The sequence below is a fragment of the Trichechus manatus genome, unplaced genomic scaffold (genome assembly GCF_000243295.1).
Source record: "Trichechus manatus latirostris isolate Lorelei unplaced genomic scaffold, TriManLat1.0 scaffold00007, whole genome shotgun sequence".
In the NCBI taxonomy this organism is placed as follows: Eukaryota; Metazoa; Chordata; class Mammalia; order Sirenia; family Trichechidae; genus Trichechus; species Trichechus manatus.
The window spans coordinates 23,350,808-23,377,749 of NW_004443943.1; the positions used below are offsets into that span (position 1 = coordinate 23,350,808).

A 26,942-nucleotide genomic window follows, 5' to 3' on the forward strand; every position below is an offset into this window, starting at 1 on the left:
CATTTGTGAATTACATTTTTTTTTCAAAACGCACACACATATTCATCCAGCACCTCTATGAAGCCATAAGCCAATATGTATTTGCTAAAGGACTTTTCAAGGTGATTTATATTCATTTTAATGGAGCTCTTAATGTATTTGTAAATCAGAAAATTATTTTTTCACTACAGATTTCAAAGAACTTCAAATAGCACTCCATTTAGTAGAAAGAACTGGTGCACCTGAAAGCAGCTAAGCCACACGTTCTTTCATCGCCCTACACCTTACCTGCAAGAGTCATATCATGACAAACAAACTTCATTCTATTAAGACAAAACCTTGCTGTTCAATTTACACTCTATCAGATAGACTATGTGTTGTTATGTTAAAAGTACCTTACATGTAGTAAAAAGTTATCTAATAAAAGCAATTAAATGTTGATTTTTAGTTTCTTTTCTTGTAAGATCTTAAAGGCAGGTAAGAAGGAAGAGAAAATGGAAGAAATATGGATTACATTTAATAGAACATTTGGCTTGAAAAAGAGGATTTACCTCTAGCTTCTGATCAAATTTATGTTTGTTCACATCCACCATACTTAGTGGTAGTAAGAAAGCAAGCTTTCCCCTCTTCATAAGCCTTACATGCCACATGATAGGATGCAGAGTCCATCAATTTAGATAAACATATTTTGTAATGAAAAAAATCTTACTATTAATGGCATGAATTGTACATTAAGGTATAAATACAGCTGTTTTGAGTCTTTCTAAAAATACCAATATACAGTATTGTTTTAGGTGGTCATTTGCATAGCAAACTATTAAACTAGAAACTCAATGGTTCTAGGAAAACTTCACATTATGGACAGTCCCCGAAAGATGTATTCAAAATCAGTATCACTTGTCGTAGAAAACTGTAACCTCTAGTTGTTCATCCAATAGTAAGCTGACCACTTTTACCCCATCCCCACTTTCACATGGTACACCAACCTGAACAGATTTTGTGCCACAATTTAATTCAAGAAGGGCTTGTCATTCACTTTGTGACTATACTCGATAATCTAGATGTAAGCAAGTTTGGAGATTTTAAAGTGTCGGTCCCCAGTATTAGAAAAGCGCATTTTATAATACAGTTTAAAAATGGCATTCGGTGGTATTGCCTATTGAACAGGTATTTTCAAATTGCAAACACATCTATTTTCACAAAACAATTTCGTCAGGAAATTTTATTTTAACATTCTAAAGCAGTAATGCTTTAGATGTTACTTAAGTGTCCCAGACAGGATTAACAAAATTAAGTGTTTCTAAATTACAAATTTAGCTCCTGTAGGAGTCTCAGAAAAGAAACAGAAGAAAATCTCCCATCCCAAAATAAGTATGACACACACATTTTGAAGAAACCCCAATGTTTCATGCAATGGTAGGCAAGATGTAAAAAGCCACCCAAATTCACACATTTCTACACCAATCATCATCAGAAAAAAGTACTCTGTAGTCAACCTGTACATCCAAACGCTTTTGGGAATCTACACCTACGTTACATTATTTAATGTTATATACATGGATTACCCACCCCCCATGTTTTTAATAATTTTTTACGTAAAGCCTTCATTCAAACCCAAAAAAGATGTAAGACTAACTCAGCGGGAAAAAAAGATAATCACTTTAGACATTCAGTTAAAATGTTGTTTATCTAAATCTCAAAATGTTTAATAAAAACAAATATCTTCTCCATTTAACACTTTGCTTTCTAACTGTACAGTAAATTGCATTGTAGAGAGTACACCTCTATCTTCAGACTGTATCTTCTTTGGATGGAATTAAGATGTAACTGGATAGCTTTAAGATAAATAAATGGGAAGTTGGTCCAACTAAGATGACAGGAGATATATTACATGCAGGAATTGTATTTTTTAATTCTCTCTTTAAAAAAAGGATGCAACTGAATTGAAAGAAAAAAGGTCAAAAAAGAACCCAGATTTCAATATATAAAAATGTCCCACAATAGGTTGACGATGGCAGTAAAAATAAGAGAAAAAGTAATCTTTCTGGAACATCATTTTTCAATAACGTGGAAACACTAAGTGCCAGGAAGATTTCTATTCATGTAATTTTAGCATCCAAGTTTCCTTCTATTTATTTTATTGGAACAAATGCTTTAAATAAACTATTTGTCCTCTTCACTGAAGAGAGCTGGTCTATTTCATCTTTAATGAGCTAGTTTTTGGGAAGATTAGCCATGTACTGTAGTAATGCCTACTGCATAAAATCCAAGCATTTGCTGTGAACAGTTGGAGAAAGCAGTCAGTAAGAACCTAGGATCAATGGAAATAGGTGTTACTGTAAGCCATCCGTGAAACAGAGACCCACAAAGAACCCAGGGTTAAAGCCCAAATCTCTTCTTGCGCTTTTTTTGCTGTGCAAGTTCCACCCCCGTGAAAGAAAAATTGATCCGAAGTTCCAGGATTTCTTGGGTCTCTAGTCGATTTTCACATTAGTATAGATTTTTCGGACAAAGGCACTTGTTCCCATGTAACCAATCGCTCCTGCAAAGATAAAATAAGATATTTTGAAACAAATACATACAGAGCAGTTTCAATCTTTTACAAACACTAAATGTTCTCTGTTCTGGGAAGTTATTCTTTTTTCAAGATATCTTTATGTTAATAGTCTCTCAGAAGTTATTAAAATTATGCCATTTGCTTTCCAAATCACCTATTATCTTCATATAACAAATTTGACCTGGTGTAATTTTTTAAGAATCAAATGTAAATTATTATTTGTATAATCAATAACTATGAAAATTAAAATACATCTCTTGCAAAGCAAGGCTAATTTGATAATGACAAAAATCTGAGGAATGAAAAAACACGTCTTCTTTGATTTGAGCATGTATTATTGAAAGTCATTAGAGAAACAGCAATAATCTGTTCCCCAAACCATATAATACCTTATAGATAAATAAGAAGTAACTGTGGATTCTCACAGGAAGGACAGAGAACCATGACCCAATGGCATCTGAAAATCTAGAGATGAGGCATTTTCTATGATTTCTTGTTTATGCTCAAGGTCCAGAAGTTGTATAGTTGGTAGAAAGGAAGACATATTTGAGAGTGTGAATAAGAGAGAGAGGTAAGGAGGTCAGGAATTTTGAAATTTTTTTAATAATTAGCCTCAAATGGTACTCAAAACACCAAAAAGCAAGGATAATTGTCTGTTTTACTGAATAAAGTAATTATCTTCAATGGCTAAAAGAGTGTCTGGCATATGATAAGGTACTCAATAAATATTTTGTTGAATGAATGAGTGAACGAGATAGTTGTTTACTGCAAACACTTTTTAGACTTTTCAGACCAAGGTAGGTGGTCATACAAGTCATAGAGCAGATTAACCACTAAACTTAGAAATTTATCATCTAGCCCAATATTACTGAAAGTTTAAAAGTAAACGTCCCGTGAGTTAATAATGATACACACACACACAAATACCTAACCTGTCACCGTTGAACCAACTTCTATTCACTCAACTAGTGTATGCAAGGAAAGGAACATGTTTATCCTGCCTTTCCTACACATGAAACTGTATCTCAAGGTAACTAAATGGTTGATGAAAGGAAATGTCTCCTGATAGAAGTGTTCCAGCTAATAAATATAAAAAGAAAAGCAGAATTAGAATACTATAATCACTAATGAATTATTTGAGCTAGGCAACAATTATCAATGGCTGCTAACCTCACAAAGAAGACAACCAGACATCCTGTACTGCCTGATAAAAGCTTACAAACCACCTGTTAAGTATTCTTCGCCAAGTATTCTTGAATACAATCAAGCCTAACTACCACTTTACAGAAAATATTGGAGGGGAGAGGGGACACATGGAGAAACATGTTAAATGACAACTCAGGAATATAATCAGCAAAATGCAGAGTGTGGAAAACTCTACAGGAATGAAAGAAAGAAGAAGAAAACAAAAAGTACTTAAATAAACTGCAAGGGAAAAAAGAGAGAACATCCATAGATCAAAAAAGCCAGGAGACATTTCCATCAAGCAATGTATGGACCTTATTTGGATCTTGATGTGAACAAACTGTATTAAAGGAGAAGTGGAGGTTGGGTTGGGGAAATTTGAATATCAACTAAATATTTGATCATATTAAGGAATTATACTTATCATACACACACACACACACACAGAAATATTTACAGATGAAATGACACGAGATCCGTGATTCATGTTTGAGTAAGAGAAGGGTCCCAAACCCACTGCCGTCTAGTCGATTCCACTCACAGCTACCCTATAGGACAGAGTATAGCTGATCCATAAGGTTTCCAATGCTGTAAATCTTTATAGAAGCACACTGCCACATCTTTCTCCTGCAGAGCAGCTTGTGCGTTCAAACTGCTGACCTTCTGGTTAGCAGCTGAGCACTTTAACCATTGCACACCCAGGGCTCCTTCAAGATAGGGGTAGGTGGAAGTACAAATAAAACACGACTGGCCATGACTTGATAATAATGATGTTGGGTATACTGCAACACACTACTGTCTCTCTTTTTGTATACATTTGAAAATTTCCCATAACTAAATACTAAAAAAAAAAAAAAAAAAACCCTCACCAAGACGACAAAGCAAACTTATTTCCAATTATTTTGGCAATGAATGGACATTTCTTTTATAATATGAAATAATGGTATTATACTTTAAAACAGTGGTAATGCATTTTAAAGTAGTTATAATACATTTCTTCATAAGGTAAGAAAAAAATCATTCAGTTTTGCAAAAATAAACTTGAATTCCTAGAACATAAAATATCTATAAAAATTAACTAGCATCAAAAACTTAACTGGCGTAATATAACATTAGTCCAATAACCAAATCCAATTTTCTAGACTTACAAAACATTTTCCCCTTTGAGCAGAGATGTGCTTAAAAGCAAAACAGTATCGACCTAGAGAATCACTTTTCCTAATCTTCTGAGTACCTCAAGAATAAACTTATAAATATTACTTCATAAAAAGAGGACACTGAATATGCTCTCAAGAAAAGTAAATGTCTTGGGAATAAGACAGGTATAATTTTAAACTTAATTTCCTTAAAACTAAGATGGTATTATGCTTAAAATATGAAGACTACAACAGTCTAAATATTATCTACCTTAACACAGTCATTACTTTTTTCTCTATTAAAAAAAATCAACAATTATTTTTCTTTCAAGTACCAACTTAAAAAAAACCTGGCAACATAAATTGATGAGTGTACACAATTTTTGTATTATAGTCACATTTTCATCAGTCCCAGTCTGAACAGCTTCCTCCCAGCCCAAAACAGATTAGCAATGAAGGTATATAAACTCATTAAAAAATAAATGCTGGGGCACAGTCAGAACAGCAGGAGAACCGTAAACCTGCCAGCAAAGATGAAGTTTGAACAGGAAAAGCACTCAAAACGTTTAGCTAGATTCATTCCACTTTCTTTGTAAACGTCAAGTATTACCTTTCTAGGTTTTCCTAAGATCAGATATAGAAAAAGTTGAGTCAAAAAAAAAAAAAATTAACCCTTTGTATATTCACATAATTCTATACTTCACTGAATGCTGGTGACAATCAAGAAAGGTCCACAGGAACTCAGACTAAATAAAGAGAAGCCCAGTGAGCAATATTCTAAAAGAAGGGTGGTCACCTTCTGATTGCCTAAGGATAACAAGGACATTCCCATATGACATAAATTTACTTTTAGCCTTTAGTTTCTGCTCGCCTTCCACTCAAAGTTGGTTATCACAGGTTCTCACCGCAGCTACAAATAAAACATGTGACTATAATAGAGAATGTCTTCCCTTACAGATTGTGGATTAGTTTTACTACTTTACAGTTAAACCTCATTTGTGTGTGTGTATATACATGATCACATCCATGGTGTATATGAGCTGATAAGGCTCTTTTGATGGAGGAAGAAAAGCAATCTTGGACCCCAAAGGTGTCCACAAATGTCATACTAAGAACTAGCTTTTCATAAGATTATTATATCCTCCTTATCCCACTGCCCACCCTATAGCTAACCGGGGAACTACTAAAAAAAAAAAAAAATTCAACAGCAAATAAGAGGAAAAGGAGCAGGTTCTGAATTATCCAGTATCTGGAAATGTTTCCACAGTGATTATCCTTTAGCTTTATATCATTCTTAGGAGGTAACTAGGAAATTAGCCTCATTTAGAGAGTATAATACTGAGCCAGAAAAAAAAATGAGATAGTGCATGAGTCTCCAGCCTTAAGGTACCCCTCTGCCTGGACATAGTGTCATGAAATTGCTCTGAGGTGAAAACATGAAGTGTAGAAACCCACAGACTGTGGAGAAACGGGCACAATCCCAGAGCAGAAGGATGCCCAAGGACTCCTAGCCCTCAACACTGTAACAGCAGCAGCCACCACTCACTGAGCTTCTACCACTAACCTGAGGCTTACCCACACACAATCACTGAATTCTCATCACAGCCCTAGGAGGTAGGTATTATTGCTTGAGCAAGGTACAGGGCATACAGGCGGCACAGCCACAACTTAAGCCAGTCTGCAGAAACCGAAGTGTATACTCATAAGCAATAAACTGTGCTGCCTCCTGGACAATGTTACCTCCGTGAATAGCTGGAGAAACTTCCAAACAGAAATCAGCCAACACCTTAAGCTGCCTATATCATGATCTTTTTGGATAAACATAAGCTAAAAAAAAAAGGAGCCAATTTTCAACATGAATGAGAATACTAACTGTGGCACTGAAAATAGTGCAATACAGATTAGGAACGGAAAATAAAAATAGCAATCAATAAGGGAATAAATTAGCTTTGGTGGAATAGCCAAAAGGACTGACATCAGACTCTTGAGTTTATTTTGGTGTTCCAGATCAAACAGCAGAATGTAATTTCTTAACTTCCAATTACTACAGTTTTCTGATTCTGAGACACTCAAAGATTTACTCAGGGTATTTCAAGAATTTCAGAACTTACCACACATTATCCCCAACGCTGTGCTAAATACCGCCATATATCCAAAGTAAAATGATGTCTGAAATAAGCCATACATCCTGAAATAAAGCGAAACAGCTATAAATAGTATATCCATTTTTACTTTCAACATAGGCCTTAAAATTTAGTATTAAAAGGATAAATTTAGTTTACTAAGTATACACTGAAAAAACGTCTCCACTTACTTTGTTTTGAAAAAATAGTAGTAAAAGGAATACATGTAAACATAGATTGCAGTTGATGCAGCAGAGAGAAAACTTGTCCATTGCCTGAGAAAAAAAAAGTAACTCTTTTGAATGAATGGTACTGAACCAAAGATTTTAAAGCAAAGTATTTTATGAAAACATCCTTTAAAAACAAATGCATGTACATGGCAGTTAAATATATCGACAAGGAGAGAGCCTAAGAACCGGAAGGAGAGATCTAAATTTTTTCTGATTCCCTATTATAGGTAATCTTAAGTAAACTATTTCCTTTTGCAGACCTAAATCTCTTTGTGTTTCCACATCATGCACTTCATAAAAATATTTCAAACATAGTACCCATCGTTAGTTTAAAAAAAAAAAAAAAGGCCTGATTTTATTTTTTGTCTAAAAATCGTCGTCATTTTTAAAACTGGGGTGGGGGGGACCCTACACCATCTTAAGTAGCAAGATTTGTATGCAGATCTTTTACTCTGCTCAAAACACTTAAAATGGAGTCTTATTTTAAAATATTTGGTCCCCAGTGGTTCTTCCCACTAATTCAACAAAGCCCTTGGCCTCATCTGTTATACTAAGTACTTACCACCTATAATCTTCTGCATTTAGTAGGAAGTATGTACACACAATGGTCACACAGACAGTCACAATGCACAGGATGACCAGCACCAGCATCATGAAGCCATAGACATAGTAGATCTTATATGCCCAGAAAGACGTGAAGATGAAATACCTAAATAAAATGCAATAAAGACAAAGTTTACTAGTCTTTATTCTTGACCTTTACTCTGCTCTTTCAAAGTCTCGCTTACATCTTAGTTCCCACTTTTCCCTCACTTAAATCTCAGCGTTTTCTTTTAAGTAACTTGCAACAGTTTCCTTTACCTTTTCTCATCTATTAAATCCTCTGAAATTCTCTCAAAAACATTTTCTTGGATAAACTTTCAAAGATAGAGCTATCAATAGGGTTTTCATCTCTAAGCAAACTGAATAGATCAGAAGCTTAAAGGAATAAAATGTGGCAAAGAATCAGTAAAAATAGCTAAAAGTTCTTATTTCTAAAATAAAGTCAATTCCTTCATTCATTTTCTCTAGATTCAACATTACTCAAGCAATGTATTTTGTATTTTATAAAGTACCCTATAATACAAGTAATAACAAATAGAAGTGGGAAAAGAAAGCCCGAGAAGATTCACACTGGCTTCAGAGGGCAGCAAGGGAAAGGGCATTAGGAAGGTTTCACATTAAGAAAAAACTCTTCACTCTAAATCCATTACTCGAGTCATCACTGAATTAGAATGGGGACTTTTAACCTTCTCTTATTTTTCTTGTTCTCTTCTGCTTGTTCATTTATTCATCACTCATTGTTTCAACAAATATGTACAGCACTCCTATCACACATCAGGGAAGCACTGAGGATAGAACTGTGAAGACAACAACATCTCTACCCTCAAGAATATTACTGTCTAGTGGAGAAATACCAGTAAAGGGCCAATCATAAATCAATTGGTGTAACACTTGATATGTGTTAAACCAATGCACACAGGAGAAGCATCTTACCAGCTTGGCTGGGCAGGGCTGGGAGTTAGTGGGAAGAATTAGAAGGCATATGGTAGCAGGAACTAGAAGTGTGTTTCAGGCACAGGAACAACAAAGGTAAAGACAGATAAGAGAGTTCACTGTAATTTGAAAAACTCAAAATAATTCAGTATGGCTAGAACTTCAAATAAAGGGGCAAGGGCTAAAAACTGAGGTTGGAGAAGGTGAACAGGGGCCAGAAGTGAAGGTCTTTATCTGACATGTTATGGAGTTTGGACCTTAACTTAATAAAAATGAGAAGTATTTAGCAAAGAAGTGACATCATCGGACTGGTACCCTAGAAAGATCGCTTCAGCTACCAGGAGGAGCATAGGTTTGAGGGTGGTCAAAAGATGTCAACAGAGGGGAAGTTAAAGATACCAGAGAGACACTATCTAATGGAACAGGGTACCTGAGAAAGCAGGAAGAGATGTGACACAAAAGATACGGGGACAAGAGAAAGAAAAAATAGAGGTCAAGTCAGAGTGAGGAAACAAAACAGGGTCAGCCTCAAATTACAGAAGAAGCTCCTGAACTGGCTTTATTAAACCACATGCTAAAGTGCCACACACTCCAATCCCTAACACACTAATGAATGCCCAGAGCCCACTCGCAACTGGCAGGTGACTACCAGGAGTTGTTCCCAAATCTATTTATGTCAGTTGTACTTGTTAGTGTAATTACATAATTTAATTAAATGCTACATAAGCCAATAAACATGAGAGCAAAAAGGAGCTGTGGTTTCAATGAAAATTATGTTGAATGCTTTGGAAAGATTCCATCGGGTGAGTTGCTTAAAAAAAAAAAAAGTTGTAAAATTAGGTTTGGGTGGGACAACTATAAAAGACTGGGGGCAAATGAACACATCCAGAAGGATTCTGCACTTAGAATGCCTCAGACAGGTGTTTAAGTTCTTGCTCCACTTAACAAGGGCTGGAAAACATAGAGGATGCATTACCACCCCCCCCCCAAAAAAAAAAAACAAAAAAAAACAAACCAAACCCGTTGCCGTCGAGTCCATTCAGACTCACAGCAACCCAAATGTCAAAGAAAAAATGATGGAAATTTTAGTCAGACTTTGCCTTTATGTTTTTAAAAAAGAAAGAAAATGTTGGTGAAGGATGTTCAGAAGTTAATAAGTTAAAATGTTATACATGAATTATTTTTTGTAATTCCCTGACATGAGCCAACTCTTTTCACTTAGCCAACTACCAGATCTAATCATGTTTGTTAAGGCGGCTTCCACTGTACAGGGGACAATCAGCAGAGGGGCATCTGCAAACATACATAGGTATTTTAAGTTGTCACAGTGACTGGCAATTAGAGGGCAGGAGCCAGGGGTGTATGACTGCAGTACCTGACAAAGTCCCACATGGTAACATGTCTTGCCTAAAATGCTCAGAGAGTTCCCTTCAAGGAATACTGGGACAGAGATACTGAGGGAAAAAAGGTTGATAATTTTGCAGTGGTGACCAATGATGCAGATATGAAGTATGGTGTGATAAATTGGGCACTAAGTGGCATATCTTCTACCCCTAAACATATACACACTACTCAGCACTCCTGCAGGCCTCTATGGAAGGAGGCTGGGAATAACTGAGTCAAAAGATGTCCCGGTCTAACCCTTTTAGCTCAGTGGTGAAGTCACTCCCGAGGTTCACTGTTCAACCAGGGATTGGACAGCCCCATAAAACAAAACGGGACTAATGAGGCACAGCAGTCTAGGGACAAGGACGAGAAGGCAGGAGAGGACAGGAAAGCTGGTGATACGGAACCCAAGGCTGACAAAGGGCACTGCTGACATGTCATAGGGTTGTTAACCATTGTCATAGGGCAATATGTGTACTAACTGTTTAATGAGAAACTATTTTGCTCTATATACATTCATCTAAAGTACAAAAAAAAAAATTACAAAAATAAATCAATCAATAAAATGAAACACTTCACCAAAAAAAAAAAAAGATGTCCCGGTCTAGACTAACCAGTAGGTAATAGTTTACCCTGGACTCTGAAAAATATTTAAAATAAAAAAACAATGAAAACCAGTACTTCCTTACATCCTGCATGTGGTCAAAGGCTGGTCTACCATTCTCTAGCATGCATGCTTTCATTTCTAAGATCTCCTGTTAGGTGAGAGAGGTCTAGAACACAACACAAAAAAAGTATAAACTTCACCAAAATATTTGAGAATAGGACAGACAACTACCTTTAGATAGCCTACGTAGAGCTCTTTCTGGAAGTTGTGGAATTAACAGACTAACTCCTTTAGATGCCCTCCCATCTGGTAATTCTATACCCACCCTCAACTTCTAAATTCTCTTATTATAATCAAATCCCTCAAAACATAAATACATTACCCAAACTTACATTTCAATAAAGATTGAGCCAAAAGGTAAAATTCCTCCCAGGCAAACAATAACTGCAGGCTCCATGAACCTGGAAAATATAAAAATTAGCAGTAAATTCCTAATACAATTTTCATATTATATAAATTCTGATAGTAGAAAGGAGATGCTTGGTACTTAAATAATCTCTGAAGGATAGAAACAAACCAGCCAAAAGAAAAACCAAAATCCAAAGAGGCACAAAACATGGATGGGGCTTAAAACTATTTAAATGAGCCAGACATTATATAGTCAGTCTTTCCAGCATCAAGAGCTAAGAATTTTGGGGAACACAAATTATACCAACGGCAGTAGTCCAGAAAGACTGAAGTGTTTGCTCCTGCTCTACCACCTCTCTGCAACTCATAAGAGCTTTACAGGTGTTTATTTACAGAAAGCCATAGGGAAAGAAAGTATAAGTCCTGGGATCCGTATCTGAAAATGTTTCCCAATTTGTGGACTTGTCATCTCTTTGCTCACTCTTTCCTAGGCTCTGTAACTCCTTTTCCTATGAATTACACAATTAAGGTATTATCCGTTCTGAGTTATAATGGAGTCAATGAATATAAAATTCAAACCTCATTCATTTGCTTAAAAAACATACCGACCACAACCAGTAATTCTCCACCTGGAATGCCTTTTCTCCTCTTCCTGAAAGCCTTGGCTTAAGTGTTCTCCTCTGTAAAGCCTTCCCTGGGTCTCCCAGCAAGAGGTGGGTCCTTCCTCCATGATTCCACCACCTCTTGAATATAACTCCATCTCAGCATTTACCACACTATACTGTAACTGTCTAGTTACATACACATCATACATCACTAGATTATAAACTCTGGCAGACAGAAGCTATTCCTCTAGGTATTCCCAATGCCCAGCACAGTACCTGGCATACAAGTGATACAAAACTAATGTCTCTGCAATGAACGAACTAAAAAACTGCTTGAGGAAAAAAAAAGAAAATTAAAGAATTTGAGAGCTGGGAAAAAAAAAAAAAACCTTAAAAATCATTTAATCTAGCCTTCTTTCCTCATTTTATAGAAAGCCAAGGGCCAAAGAGGCTAAAAGATTTGCCCAAGGTGACACAGTGAGAGCCAGGTCTAGTATTCAGATTGTGGTTCCCACGTGACTATATTTTAAAAAAATGAGGGTACACATGAGCCCTTGCTACACCTAAATGCGGCCCATCTCTGGCCAGGAATGTCATGTGCTGTCTCTTCTTGCCTTTGCTAGCCCTTGTGACCTAGAAGAACTTTTGTGATTTCGACTATGCTTTTCCTTTATCCTCCCAAGGGATGAGGTGAACATTAGGATAACAGTGGGTACTAAAAGCCTAATCTTGATTTGAAAAAAATAATTGACTTTAAAGAACAGACTACAAAAGTTCTAGCCAAAAATCTCTCCCAAGTACTGATCTAAGGAAAGAAAAAGGCCAATTCCTAAAACTAAAACAACAGATCATTCTCCTTTGAAACTGCAGAGGCTATTTTATTCAGCCTCCATTTCTCTCATTACAAAAGAGAAGAGGATAATTATCACCTGTTTGCATAAGAACCTGAACATTAAGTTATATTTATAATACGGCAAACTACCTACGAACAGAGCCTTTTCAATATATATCCCTTATTATGGATATGTGGAGTCTACTGTATAGCTATTCTTACATGATGGGGAATGTAACAGATATACAAAAAGACTGTTCTATTTTTGTCTGCTATTAAGAATTAGGAAGATAACAAATGCAGAATGAATAAATCAGCACTAAAATATTCAATTTACTAATTTGAAGAGGCAAAACAATAAAAGTTCACATTTTGTTCAAATTTTAATTACAGACATTACAAAAAAATAAAAATATTAATGACATCTCACTTTAGTTCAAAATCTGAAGAAATATAAATCACTCCAAATTAAAAATCTATCAAGAATCATAATTTCAAAGCTGGCTGGTGGAATGAACTCTAAACTATGCTTACATTACTGCCACAGAGGCACCTCTTCAGCTGTTAAACAGAAATACAGTCCACCTTTTGTCAGGATTAATCTTGAATTATGTGAGGTCCTCAAGAACACATTCTGTGCAAAAAATGTGACAGGCATACATTTGAGGGATTTTGCACTATCCCAAGGAATCCCTGGGTGGTACAAATGGTTAACATACTCTGCTGCTAATCAAAAGGTTGGAGGATTGCGTCCAACCAGAGGAGCCTTGGAAGAAAGGCCTGGAGATCTACTTCTGAAAAATCAGCCTCTGGAAACATTAAGGAGCACAGTTGAACTCTAACACACTTGAGGTCACCACGAGTAAGAGTCAACCTGATGGCAACTGGTTTACACTGTCCCAAAGTGAAGATAAAGAATATAAATCAGTAAATTATAATTGGTCTCCATCCTAATTCACCTCTCAATTTGCAGGATGTATATGGCTATAAATATTTGTCAGTATGGTTTAGAATAATAAACCATCTGGAAAGGAAACTGAAGTTGTAAGCCAGGGATTAGAAAACTTTCCCTGTGAAGATCCAGAGAGTAAACATCTCAGGCCTGCAGGTGACATGGTCTCTGTCATAACTACTCAACTCTGATGCTGTTGTGTGGAAGCAGCCATTGACAACAGGCAAATGAATGGGCATGACTGTGTTCCACTGTGTCTTTATTTACAAAAACAGGCAGCAGGTCAGATATGGCCTGGAGGCTGTAGTAATAAACTTGCAGCTTTAATTCCCATCCACCCTGACATACCAGTAAACTTATCAAAGCATTTGACTTATTTGTAAATGGCACCAAAATCCAGAAAGTGAAATAATGATATCATTTATTACTACGACTAGCAATGTAGGTTGAAGGAAAAAATAAAAACAACAAATTCTAAGAATGACCTAGGGTAGTCATTCTTATAAATACACACCAATTCTGAAGTTACATATATACACAATAAATAGCCTTAAGAACTTAAATATGATGAGAAAACAACTACATAAGATTTAGCATTCTCTTTACCATTTTTTCTCCGGAATAGGACGAGGCACAGCATTGACACGACAAGGAAAGTTGGGCTGACCTGACAGATTTCGGCCAAGTATTGTACCAACAAGATTCAGAGGAAGAATAACAAAAAAACAGATGCAACAAACAGCCACCTGTAAATTAAATAAAAATGTGTGTGATTACTCAGAGAATAATATTAATAAAAGCAAATAAAATGGCCAAAAAAATTTAAATACAATTAAATTACAAAAGAAAATGTTTAAGTTCAATATGGGCTAAAATTGTGCAAGTTATACACTAATGAAAACAGGAATAGAATGTGCTTTAAAATATTAGAACTAATTAAATACAAGTTGAACTATTTCCTATCCACTTTAGTTCCCCATTTGTCCTATTCTTCCATACTATTTCTGCTGTAGTCATTTTTCTCTTCTTTCGCTTTCAGCTGGCACGCTTTTAACAGATCTATCTTTATCTTTCATCATTGTAACTTACTTCTTTGGCTACACTTCATTAAGCTCCTAATATGCACAAGGAGCTTTACATGTTATCTCCCTCTTACAGATGAAGAAAATGAGACTTAGGTTAAGTAACTTCCCATGATCATACAGCTAGTAGGTAGCCAGACTAAAATTTCAATTCAGATCTGCTTGTCTCAACGACCGTATCTTTTTATTTTTCTGTTCTACACTGCATCAAATCCACTGCTGTCGAGTCGATTCCGACTCATAGCGACCCTACAGGACAGAGTAGAATTGCCCGATAGGATTTCCAAAGAACAGCTGGTGGATTCGAACTGCTGACCTTTAGTTTGGCAGCCGAGTACTGTAACCACTGTGCCACCAGGGCTCCTACACTGCAGTAGGATCTTAATAATTAAAGCTTATCTCTATCTAGTATACATGGGTCATTACTAAAATAATACAAATATTGTTTTGCCCATTAGTAGTTCAAAGTCTAGAATCAAAGTTGTTAGGAAAATATTTTTGGAATTTTTTTTCCTTTATGTAAATCTGGATACATAAAGACACACATTCAAGCTCTTTTTCAGTCAGCACCTGATTGAGATCATTTCACTCTGAACCTCTGTAAGATAGAGTAGGACTGTATCAACATTAGGGTCTCTTTCAAATCATACATTTTGTGGTTCTAACAAATGCAAAGCAAGGGAAAAGCGGAATGAAAGTTGTGAAGAAACTGAGAGAAATGAAAAGGTATGGAGCAGAAAATCCACAGTGATTGCATGAAAAGAACGTATTTGGAAGCAATATCAGTGAAAACCTCTACATCTTCATTAGATCCTTGTCTTTTTTTTTTTACACAACCCACAGAGTATCGTCATCTTCCTTTCGGATAAATCTTGTGTGAGAGTTAAGACAGCTCTGTAATCCCACTGTAAAGATTAGATTTAGGACTTGATTTACTGCTGTCTCAATTTAGATGTATAAATAATATGAATTTATTTTCATACAATATAGCAAGGATATTATACATGTAAAAAATAAGCAGAAGTTTTAAGACATTTTAAATATTAGATTGTGAATTATACAAATGTCTCATACATATTTTTGAGGGTGAATTCTGTCTCAATTTATGCTACTAATTGCTTTCTTAATTACTGATCTGCTGTCATTAAGTATACAAGACTCATAAGCCTTAACACATTGTAACAGAACTACACATTTTCTCCTTAATTTATCAGAACTCTAGTTTCAAATATGAATTTAAGAGAAATTAGAGAAAATATTCCTATGTGGAATCACATGGTCTACTACAGTGGTTTTCAAACTGTTTCACAAACACTTAGGTCCTGCGAAGAGCTTCAAAAGTTCCACAAGCATCGGATTTGAATATTCTTTTTGAAAATAGTCTTTAAAAATATTTTTAACTGTCAGGTTGGCAACCAATGTCACGAAACAATTTGTGTATTAATTGTTTAATAAGAAACTAATTTGCTCTGTAAACTTTCAACTAAAGCACAATAAAAAATAAAATAAAATGTGCACAGATATCTAATTCCACATTTACATACCTGTACAAAAATATTTTTAACAGTAATAAAAATATATACAGACTCAAATGAGTTCTATCCCAAATATTAATACAATGGAGATACCAAAGTCAGGTCAACTCATTTTCATGCAAACCTCAGAAAAAGTTTTTCCTAATATTTACTGTGTATACATTTGAACTTCCTGTAAATGTCTCATTGATTAGGAAGACTTGCAATGCAACATTGGTCTTCTACTCCCACCTTCCCCCTTCTCCACTTCAATTCAGACCTATGTACATATTTGCTCACTAACAGTTGTACAAGCAAATGCACCACCACAGCACATGTGTGTCACAGGCAATTAAGAGACAGGTGGAGTGAGGGCACATCTGGCCTTGTGTGCCCATTTAAAGCATAACAACAGTCAATAAAGAAACCTATAACCAGTCTCATCAAGTATTACCAAATGTTCTACCATTCTTTTTTTCTCCTTTTCTCATCTGACTTTTTACATATACGATAAAAAATGTGCACAGTTTGTTAAAAACTGTTAGTGATTAAACTGTGAAACCAATTTCCTACTCCTCTATGTTCAAGTCCCAGACGAGTTTAAAGACTACTCTGATATTGCAAGGCTAGCTGTTTGGGGGAAAAAAAAACCCACATGGCACTAACTCATCTGTGAAGCTGGGAATTTTCTCACTACTGATACTCAATCAAATAAATTGGTTGCTGAGAAAGATATGACTGAACTGTTATTCATATCCCTTCATATTAGATTTATATTTATCACAGCTTTTAGTACTCACTAAATTTAGAGTGTTAAAAATTTGAATTTGCAAAATATATTTTTACTAATAAAATCATGCTGTTTTCTATATTGGGCTTCTACATTAAAGTTTCATTTTAAAATGAAATACAGTAGCTAAGAGTTAGAAACTACTAGTCTAATACACTGGTGAAAACCCTGGAACTCAAATCAATACAAGGCCCTCTCCTAGCCTCCTAGCCACTGTCCATGGACCAGAAGAAAGTAAAATCAGACAGTGGGGAGAAGAAAGACCTGCACCAGGCTGAGGGCTTCCCCCACAACAAGAGCAAGTTAGAAACAACTCTGCCTATCAGTATTTAACACCCCAAAGATGTACCAAGTGGTCAACTCTTCTCAATCTGTCACAAGTCAAGAAGGTGGCTAATGCTTATTCTATTTTTGCTTCCAGACTGGCCTTCTAGGAAATCTGTGCAGCCTAAGACAGGCTATTTTGGAATGTTAGGGAGAAATTTTTTTAGGGTGATAGTAATTGCTTATAGGTAAGATGACTCATGTTTAAGCACTTCTTCGCCATCTCCTCAGAGTAGGTACTGTCCACCATCCCTTTTCTAACTCATATAATTTTATAACTCTATGTCTATATAAAAATGATTTAGCCTCAATTCAAGCATTCCAACAATTGAACCTACTAATTAGGGCATCTCCAGTTTAAACACAAATGCCTGTAAGAAGCCTACTTATTTTTATCTAGATATTTTCAACATGCTAATACACAACTTCCCATTCTATTTCTTGGGCCACTTCACTACTATGGTGGAAAAAACACTGGATTTGAAGTTGAAAACTTAGTCTGTAAAGCTAGTATTACACTGCTACCAAAATTAGACCAAGAAAGAAAAATCATAGCTCATCTCGAAAGATGCAGGGAAAGAAAAAAAAAAGTTGCAAGATCCAACATCCATTCACTATAGAAAACTCTCAGCAAACTAGGAATAGAAGGGAATTTCATCAACCTGATAAAGGAGCATCTACAAAAACCTTGCAGCTAACATTTTACTTAATGAATGCTTTCCTCCATGATTGAGAACAAGGCAAGGATGTCTACTCTCGCCACTTCTATTCGACATTGTACCAGAGGTTCTAGCCAGTGCTATAGACAAGAAAAGAAACAAAAGGCAGACAGACTAGAAAGAAGAGGGAAAACTGTCTTTATTCTCAGACAGTCTGATAATCTATGTGAAAAATCCGCAGGAATCTACAACAAAGCAACTAGAACTAATAAATGAATTTAGCAACGTTGCAGGATGCAAAGTCAATACACAAAAATGAATTATTTTTCTATATCCCAGCAACAAACAATCAGAATTTGACATTTCAAAAATACCATTTACAAACAGCATAAAAATATAAAATATAGTACTTGGGGATAAGTTCAACAGAAGATCTATAATACCTAAACACTGAAAACTACAAAACATTGCTGAGAAAAATTAGGGAGTCCTAAATACTAAGTCAAGAGAGTCTGTGCTCATGAATCAAGACTCAATTATCCAGGAGCAGACAGGCAGGAGGGGATGAGAGGGATTCACTACTTAGGGTATACTGAACTTCTGTTAAGGATGATGGAAAAATCTGGAAACGGATAGCAGTAATGGTTGCACAACACGATAAACACAATTACTGTAAAAAAACTGGCATAGTGGCGCTTACAAAAATATCTCGCAGGGGGAGGCAAAAAAACATAGAAGGTGCACGTTATTGGCATGAAACTGGTAATGTCACTGAATTGCACATATAAAGAATGTTGAAATGGCAACTGTTTTGTTACATATACATTTACAAATAAAAAAAAGACTCAATTTTGTTTAGACATCAAACCTTCTCAAATTGATCTACAGATTCAATGAAATTTGAATCAAAATTCCAGCAGGCTTTTTGTGGAAACTGAAAAGCTGATTCTAAACTTGTATATGGAAATGTAAAGGACCTAGAACAGACAAAATAGCTGTATACCACCAAGTCAGCCCATCTCCTTGGGTTCTTACGAAAACCAGTTGAGACAATGGATGTGAAAGTGCTATGTAAACTACAAAGTGCTATGCAAAGGCATTATTACGTATTCTTGTAACTCATCTTGTTAGATTTGGTACATCATTTCAGTCAGTTGAAATCTTTTTAGATTTTGTCTTCAGCATTCCACATCACTAGTTTCCTCCCAGTCTCACCTCCTCTTTCAGTTTAATCAGCAGATCATCATGATTTCATCCAAGTCACTAATAATAACTTTAATAGGTAAGAGTCAAGAATATGTGTCACATTCAACTATATAAAGTATATAACTAATGTATTTTTTCCCAATACTCTAACTCTACGATTGCTTAGTTGCACATCTACCTGACTGTACTGTCATTTCTTCCACACTGCTCCATCTTGTCCAACAAGATATAAACTGTATCTACACTCCTTTGTTCTTCTAGTCTGATAAAACTAGACTCCCAAAAGGGAAAATGAAGTTGTTCTAACATTTTTGCTTTAATGAGTTAATCCTAGCTGCTAATGTTCATTATTTCCTGTCATTAAAAAAATAAATTAATAACCCATTCTATAATCTTGTGCCTCATCAACATCAAGTTCACCACATTTTATAATGTAGACCTATTTTTTTCTTTCTCCTTCTGGAAAATTAGAAGAAAATTTTCCCATGTCCAGTTTTCTAACACTTCTGCTCCCTTAGTTACTCAAACGTTACTTATCAGCATGACCTCTCAGTTTCTCTAAAAGATCATTTATGTGAGCAACAGGACTTGCAGTGAAGGTAGCTGGGTACTCCTGTACAATTGATCGTCTTACCTATCTTAGGCTTTGCTTTCCTCTTATAAGGCTCCCCCACCACACCACAACCTTTTCCTATTTAAAGGTCATTTTATTTGATGACAATTTTTAAAAAAGAAAGAATGGGACAGAACCATTCTTCTTTTACTGTTTGTTACAACACTGATCCAATTTAATGAGTCTTAGGTCTTGCTGTGAAAATATCTTTACAAAATCTTGCCTTAGGAATTATCAACTGCTTCAGCTTTGGTAGTTAAGTTTTTCTAACACTATTCTTACAGATCTTTATTATTCTTTCACACTTGGGTATTGCCCTCTTCTCATTATCTTTGAGAGACGTCACTTTTTATCTTTGCCTATCACAAAATAGTACCTATCCATTAATCTTGGTCTCCACTGTTTCCTCACTGTGGTAATTTCTGACTACATATCATGAATTTCATTTTTGAGAGCACTCCAACTCTCAAGCCATTTTCCTAGTTCTGGTCCAAGACTTGTATCATGGAAGGGTATTTCCCTAAATATTTGTGAAATCTGATTTCCTAAAATCTGACGATGTTCAAGATTTCCCTCCAAAGCTAAAACAGACCTTAATGTGACAAATACAACACGGCTCACCCAAGACCCCTGTTACTTCTCCTTCAACAGCTAGTCTGCCCACTGAGAGACAAAACTATAAAGTAAGACATGGGCTGAACTGGATTATGTTTAGAGTAGAAAGGTGGTTAGTTTCCATGCTACCTTGCTTCCATGAGATTTAAAACTCTGCAACTGGAAAGCCTACAATGACACCAAATTCAGGACCTGAGAATTATAGCTCACAAAAGATTTCACGTCCAAAATCCTTTTTCAGGACATACTGGCAAACCCTCCTCACTTCCAAGAAACTCTCACAGGACCAAAAAATCTGGGTACAACATCCAAGTCACTCTTGAACAAATTCCCAAAAGCCAAAGTTTTTTCTTTCACAAAATCAATCTGATTTCAAGTATATTCTCTCCTATTCTCTGTGGCACCTCTGCCAGAACACTCCAACTTCAGAAACAGGTCATCTCTGGACAGTCTTTGCCCCAAATTTCATTTAATGATCTCTTACATCTTCTTATAATACTCTCTTGACTCTAGGCACCGGGACTTAAACCTGGGACACTAGACATTAGCTCAGAATATCACCTACAACCCTCTAACCAATGTTCCCTCTAACTTTATCAAGTTGCTAAAATTGGCTATTGTGCAACAAATTTACTGACATGGATGCAATGGTTTTATGTGCAATTAGGCACACACGAGGAGGGAGGTTTTGTCCAAAGACAAACTTTATCCATTTTCAATCTTATCTTAGGCTAGGTATTCTGACCAAACTCCAGATTCCAAGTGGGCAAAATTTCTATTGTTCCGGTGCCTCTGTAACTACTGTTCTAGTGTAAAGCAGAAGCCTGAAGTCATTTTTACTAAGGCTGGATTAAGACCTCAGTTGCAGAAACTTTTGAGAAAGCAGAAGACTAGACCAACATCACCCAGAGAAAGGGCTCAATGTCCAACAGATCAAAGGAATGGGGGAAAGGTAGAGATCAGGCCTGGGGAAGAACACAGAGAAGACTCTGAAGACTCCTGAATTTCAAACTAGGGGGCTACTCAGTAGGAGCACCTGGCTTCATAGACACATAATGCCTATAGTCTAGAAGCTTCTCAGCTGACAGATCCATCCCCAGATGCTGAGACTTGGAATAAAGTAAACACTAGAGATTGGGTTTAAACCAGGACAGATTAATTGGTCTGGGATAAGGTGCTGAGTATTAAATTTTTTTAAATCACCAAGTGATTCCAATGTGTAGCCAGGGCTGAGAACCACTGATTTTAAGAGACTATATAACCATTTCCTTCATAACATCAAAAGATCCAACAATTAAAAACACAAATTTAAGTAGTTTAAACATTTAATGAACAGCTAGGTCAGACATTTACCTCAAGTTCTTAAATTTCATGTTCTAAACAAATTGTGACACTCTTAAATGAGAGGAAAATGTTAGATCGTATACCTGATTAGAACGTGAGGTCAGTGGAATGCCTTTCCTCAGCATTTCTTCATTCCAAGTTAGAATGCAAATTAAGAACATAATTTTGTGGGAGCCAACTAAGCACCAACAGCCAATCATATAAACTTTCTCTGGCAGCTAAGCATAGAGCTTGACAATATACTTTAATAATTAATAGTATTAGATTATCTAAAAGGCACAATACATTGAATATTAACATTTAAAACCACCCTTTACCAAGTGGTAAAATTTACAATTTTAGTGAGACCAAGCAACTCTGAAACACAATTTTCACCAATATCAAATTCAACACTTCTGAGAAAAAATTGTAGCAGAATCAGAATTTTCATTGTAGCAATCTTCACAATAGTCAGAAGGCAGAAACAACCTAAAATCCATCAACAGGTGAAGGGATAAACAAAATGTGGCATACACATACAATGGAATATTACTCAGCCATAAAGAGAAATAAAGCCCTGATAACATGCTACAACATGAATGAACCTTGAAAATATGCTGAGTGAAGTAAGTTAATCACAAAAGGATAAATGCTGTATGATCTCACTTATATGAAATATCTAGGATAGGCAAACGTATAAAGACCAACATTTACTAGTAGCTATCAAGGGCAAGAGGGAAGGGGTAAAAGGAGCCATTGCTAAGGAAGCACTGAGTTTCTGTTTACGGGGATGGAAAATTTAGCAACAGACACTGGTGATGGTTGTACAACATAACTAAGGTAATTGGGTCACTAAATTGTACATGCGAAAAAAGCTGAATTAGCAAGTATTGTTTCATATATTTTTACAACAATTTAAAAAATCAGGACTAACGGATCACAACTACCACAGCCTCCACCAGACTGAGTCCAGTGCAACGAGATGGTGCCCAGCTACCACCACCGACTGCTTTGACAGGGATCACAATACAGCATACCGGACAGAGCTGAAGAAAAATGTAGAACAAAATTCTAACTCATAAAAAAAAAGACCAGACTTACTGGTCTGAAACAGACTGACGAAACCTCAAGAGTATGGCCCCAGACACCCTTTTAACTCAGTACTGAAGTGACTCCTGAGGGTCACGGTTCAGACAAAGATAAGACAGACCCATAAAACAAAACGAGACTAAATGGTCACATCAGCCCAGAGGCAAGGACAACAAGGCAGGAGGGGACAGGAAAGCTGGTAATGGGGAACCTAATGTCAAGAAGGGGAGAGTGTTGACACGTCGTGGGGGTGGCAACCAATGTCACAAAACAGTATGTGTTTTTAATTGTTTAATGAGAAACTAATTTGCTCTGCAAACCTTCATCTAAAGCACAATTAAAAAGCAGAATTTTAATTTTTAAGCACTATGAAAATATTTTATTTACAAGATCATCTTTAAGAAGTAACTTGACTTCCTATATGTACTTTGTGATGTCCTGGACTTACTATGAAGCAAGTTCATTTCCAGTTCTTAATGTAATTAATTACTCTTTCCTAACCATGACCACTTGCAAAACAAACAAGCAAACCTTTCAATTTTGAAGCAATTTTCAAAATATTCCTAACTAAAAAGTATTAAAGGCTTACTAAAAATGTATCTGCAATGTGACTTTGAAAAACCTGGACTGTAGAACAACCGAAGTCATTTGGAATTTCTGTGAAATACTTTGATTACTTCCATATAATAGAAAACCAAAACAAAATTAAAACTTAGGAAGAGATGTGGGTTCTAGTTGCAGCTCTGCCATTACCTATCTGTATAATCTGACCAAGTTATTTCACCTCTCTGGAAAGCAGTAACCACTCTGCAGTTTGCATATGTGTGTACATATGTGAGTGTACCTATGCACAAGTGTACACTAAGATACAATCTACCTTGGGCCTAAAATTCTGTTTCTAGTTAAAAAAAAAAAAAAAAAGAATTTGGAGACTGTGGGTTAACTCAGCAAAGCACCATTATATCTGTGTTTTAGTCTTAATATATTTAAAAATTTGTAACATTTTAAAATCTGTCATTACAGGTAAGATATATGAAAGAATTTTAGTAACTATAACAACGTATATTATCAACATTAATACAAATGCTTAATGAAGTTCTAAAAATAGTAATTACTGAAAAAAAGGTGTTATGGAGAAGCTTCACTATCTACTATCATGCTCACTACTACCCGAAAACACCTACATTTCTTGATGTATCATTATTCTTTCTCTAAAATATATTCACTGGTTTTTCTCATCTCTGGAAAAACCTTTAATAGTCTCTTTTGCCATACTTAAAAGTCAGCCTTTCGCTTTACCGGCTCACAGAATCAAGGAAAGAAAAAGGACTACTGTAGGTTTAAACTCAACCAAGATTATATGGAGGAGAACAACAACAATTTTTTCCTCCCCTAACTTTCCAGACTAGATAGGGACTGGCTGAAACTACCAGAATTCTTAACAAGAAGTACTTAGCAGAGATGGCTGGACTGATATTAGAATGTTTATACTTTTTCAGCTTAAAAGTAAAATTCAAGCAACTTACCATTGTTCCAAAAGGAATGGCTCTTGAAGCATGGTAATAAATGGCTATAAAATTGATGAAAAAGGCAGTGCCACACACCATAGCTGGGATAAGGAACGCCCCAATAAACATCTGCTTTATCCATCTCCTTCCTGAAAGAGAAGGGAAACTATGAAAACTAGCCAGACAGACATATGTTAATGTTCAAAATACCAAATTACTTATTTAAAATTTAATGTAAAGATCTTGAAATCTGACATCCTAATAATTGTTTCAAAACAACAGCTAATAAAGACCAGGGCAGCTATTCAAGTATGTGTAACATAGCTCTTGAAGTGGGTGTACTGGAAAAGAGCAACCAACTACAGTAAAATATTCTGATGTTTTGTCTCGATTCTGCCACTGAGCTGCTGTGAACTTCCGGTAAACCACTCAATCTTTCTGGGCTATAAGGTGGCCTAGATTAGGGGTTTTCAAACTATGACTTAGAACTCTGGGGCTTCCTGGAAGTGTCCATGAAGTGACTGGTAAGAAAAGAGCCTAGGTCCCCTAGCCTTGCTTCAACCAGAACAATCCCACTTTCAACTGTTTTACACGTTACAGTTTCACCTAAGCTTTCAGTTAAAAAAGGAATTATTACACTGCTTTAAAAAAAAAAAAAAAAAAAAGCTCAAAAACCTGTGAGTTAGATGGTCTCAAAATTTACTCTTCATTTCCTAATTATGATTATAAATACGTATTTAAATGTATTTCTATGTTTGAAAAGGAAAAAAACATGTTTCACAAGCTCTCTCTCAACAATCAGAACTACAGATTAGTAAGTTTTACTATTTCTTTGTATCTCTTTGTATTGCCAAAACTCTATACAGTGAGTATCTATTACTTAATCAAGAGAAAAATATTTTAACTATGTAGCCAAAGTTTTAAACATTGTTCATATCAATAAGCAGAGTAACAGAGAGCTATATTTTTAACCTAGCAGAGTGCATAACCAAGTGCACCGATGGGGAAAGAATCATACTGCTTAGGAACAGAACGTTAAGGATTTAACACTGGATCAACCATAAGCAATAATAGGAACCCAAACAGAAGGTCTTACACGAAAAACACACAGTACTCTAATTTTAGTTTTCTTCCATATAAAGTTGTTTTTAAACATCTGTCTCATAGAATTACTACCCCAAACCATGACATTCCTCCAGAAAAACTCATTGATCCTGAACTCTCTCTTCTATTTCCTTTTCGGGTCAAGACTTAAGAACCTCTCCTTTCCAACTAATATCTAGCATTTGAATAATGCAAAAAGGGTGGCAACTAATTTAAGTATTATTTCTCCTGTTTAATTCTAATTCCTCCCAAGTATTCTCTTTTCTTGAACTTTCCATTATCTTCTCAGATTCAGGCATCTATTCATAAAACTCCACATCTAACTCTCTTTATTTCTCCCTTTTCCTCCGACAGTCAAAAAGAATCCCACGCACATTCCACAGGGTACAATCAGTAGCCCAGGCATCTGGATTATTGCGCTGCCTACTGCTCCCCACACCCTTGGGGGCTCTGGTTAAATTCCAGGCTACCCCTGGGTTCCAGATGGGGCTGTAGTGCACTAAGGACCTTGAGTTTTAGTAAAGTTCAATTCCTGATGAGTAAACTTTGAAAAATTCTAAATTCTCTGTGTTGGCCTCTATGTTAACCGGGCTTTTAAGGATCTTTCAGGCGAAATATCAGGACATGATCAGATCTCATTAGTGCTCTATCAGTCAGAAAATAATCTTTAGATTAATACTTGGTAGATTTGCTTGATACTTCTAGGTCTGGGCCTGAACTCTACCATCTTTCAGGAGTGAGTATAGTACAAAAGCGTTTGGCTGGGTGTTCTTAACTTGCAATCAGACTAAAAGCAAATTTTTGTCCAAGTACAGGAAGACTCAACACTGTGAAAATGTCAATTCTACCCAAAGCGATCTACAGATATAATGCAATCCCAATTCAAATTCCAACGGCATTTTTTTAATGAGATGCAGAAACAAATCACCAACTTCATATGGAAAGGGAAGAGGTCCCACATAAGTAAAGAATTACTGAAGAACAACAACAAAGTGAGAAGCCTCACACTACCAGATTTTAGAACGTATTATACTGCCACGATAGTCAAAACAGCCTGTTACTGGTACAAAAGATACGTAGACCAATGGAACAGAATTGAGAATCCAGACACGAATTTGTCCACCTATGAGCAGCTGAAATTTGACAAAGGCCCAAAGCCTGTCAAATGGGGTAAAGACAGTCTCTTTAACAAATGGTGCTGGCATAACTGGATATCTATCTGCAAAAAACTGAAACAAGACCCATACCTCACACCATGAACAAAAATTAACTCAAAATGGATCAAAGACCTAAACATAAAATCCAAAACGATAAAGACCATGGAAGGAAAAAATAGGGACAATGCTAGGAGCCCTAATACACGGCATAAACACAATACGAGTCATAAGTAGCAACGCACAAACACCGGAAGAGAATCTAGATAACTGGGAGCTCCTAAAAATCAAACACTTACACTCATCAAAAGACTTCACTAAGCTACCTCCGAGGTTCACTGTTCAGCCTGGGAGTGGACACCCCCGTAAAACCAAATGAGATTAACGAGGTACAGGAGTCCAGTGACAAGGGCCAGAAGGCAGAA

The 26,942-nt window shown here is 36.0% G+C and overlaps 1 protein-coding gene across 3 annotated transcripts in view; it reads right to left on the reverse strand.

Moving 5' to 3' along the window:
• Positions 1–270: 270 nt before the first annotated feature.
• The window catches only part of TM9SF3 (transmembrane 9 superfamily member 3), a 71,741-nt gene continuing 45,069 nt past the window's right edge, over positions 271–26,942 (reverse strand). For 2 of the 3 annotated variants that reach the window (XM_023740394.1, XM_004369973.2), the window contains exons 9-15: positions 24,278–24,408; positions 14,143–14,282; positions 11,132–11,200; positions 7,773–7,919; positions 7,172–7,255; positions 6,969–7,045; positions 271–2,521 (exon numbers count right to left, since the gene is read on the reverse strand). In XM_023740394.1, the coding sequence (XP_023596162.1) occupies positions 2,454–2,521; positions 6,969–7,045; positions 7,172–7,255; positions 7,773–7,919; positions 11,132–11,200; positions 14,143–14,282; positions 24,278–24,408 (716 nt within the window). In that variant the 3' untranslated portion in view covers positions 271–2,453. Of the gene's footprint in view, positions 2,522–6,968; positions 7,046–7,171; positions 7,256–7,772; positions 7,920–10,711; positions 10,906–11,131; positions 11,201–14,142; positions 14,283–24,277; positions 24,409–26,942 lie in introns of those variants that run through there. The other variant, XM_023740398.1, reaches the window with a different exon arrangement.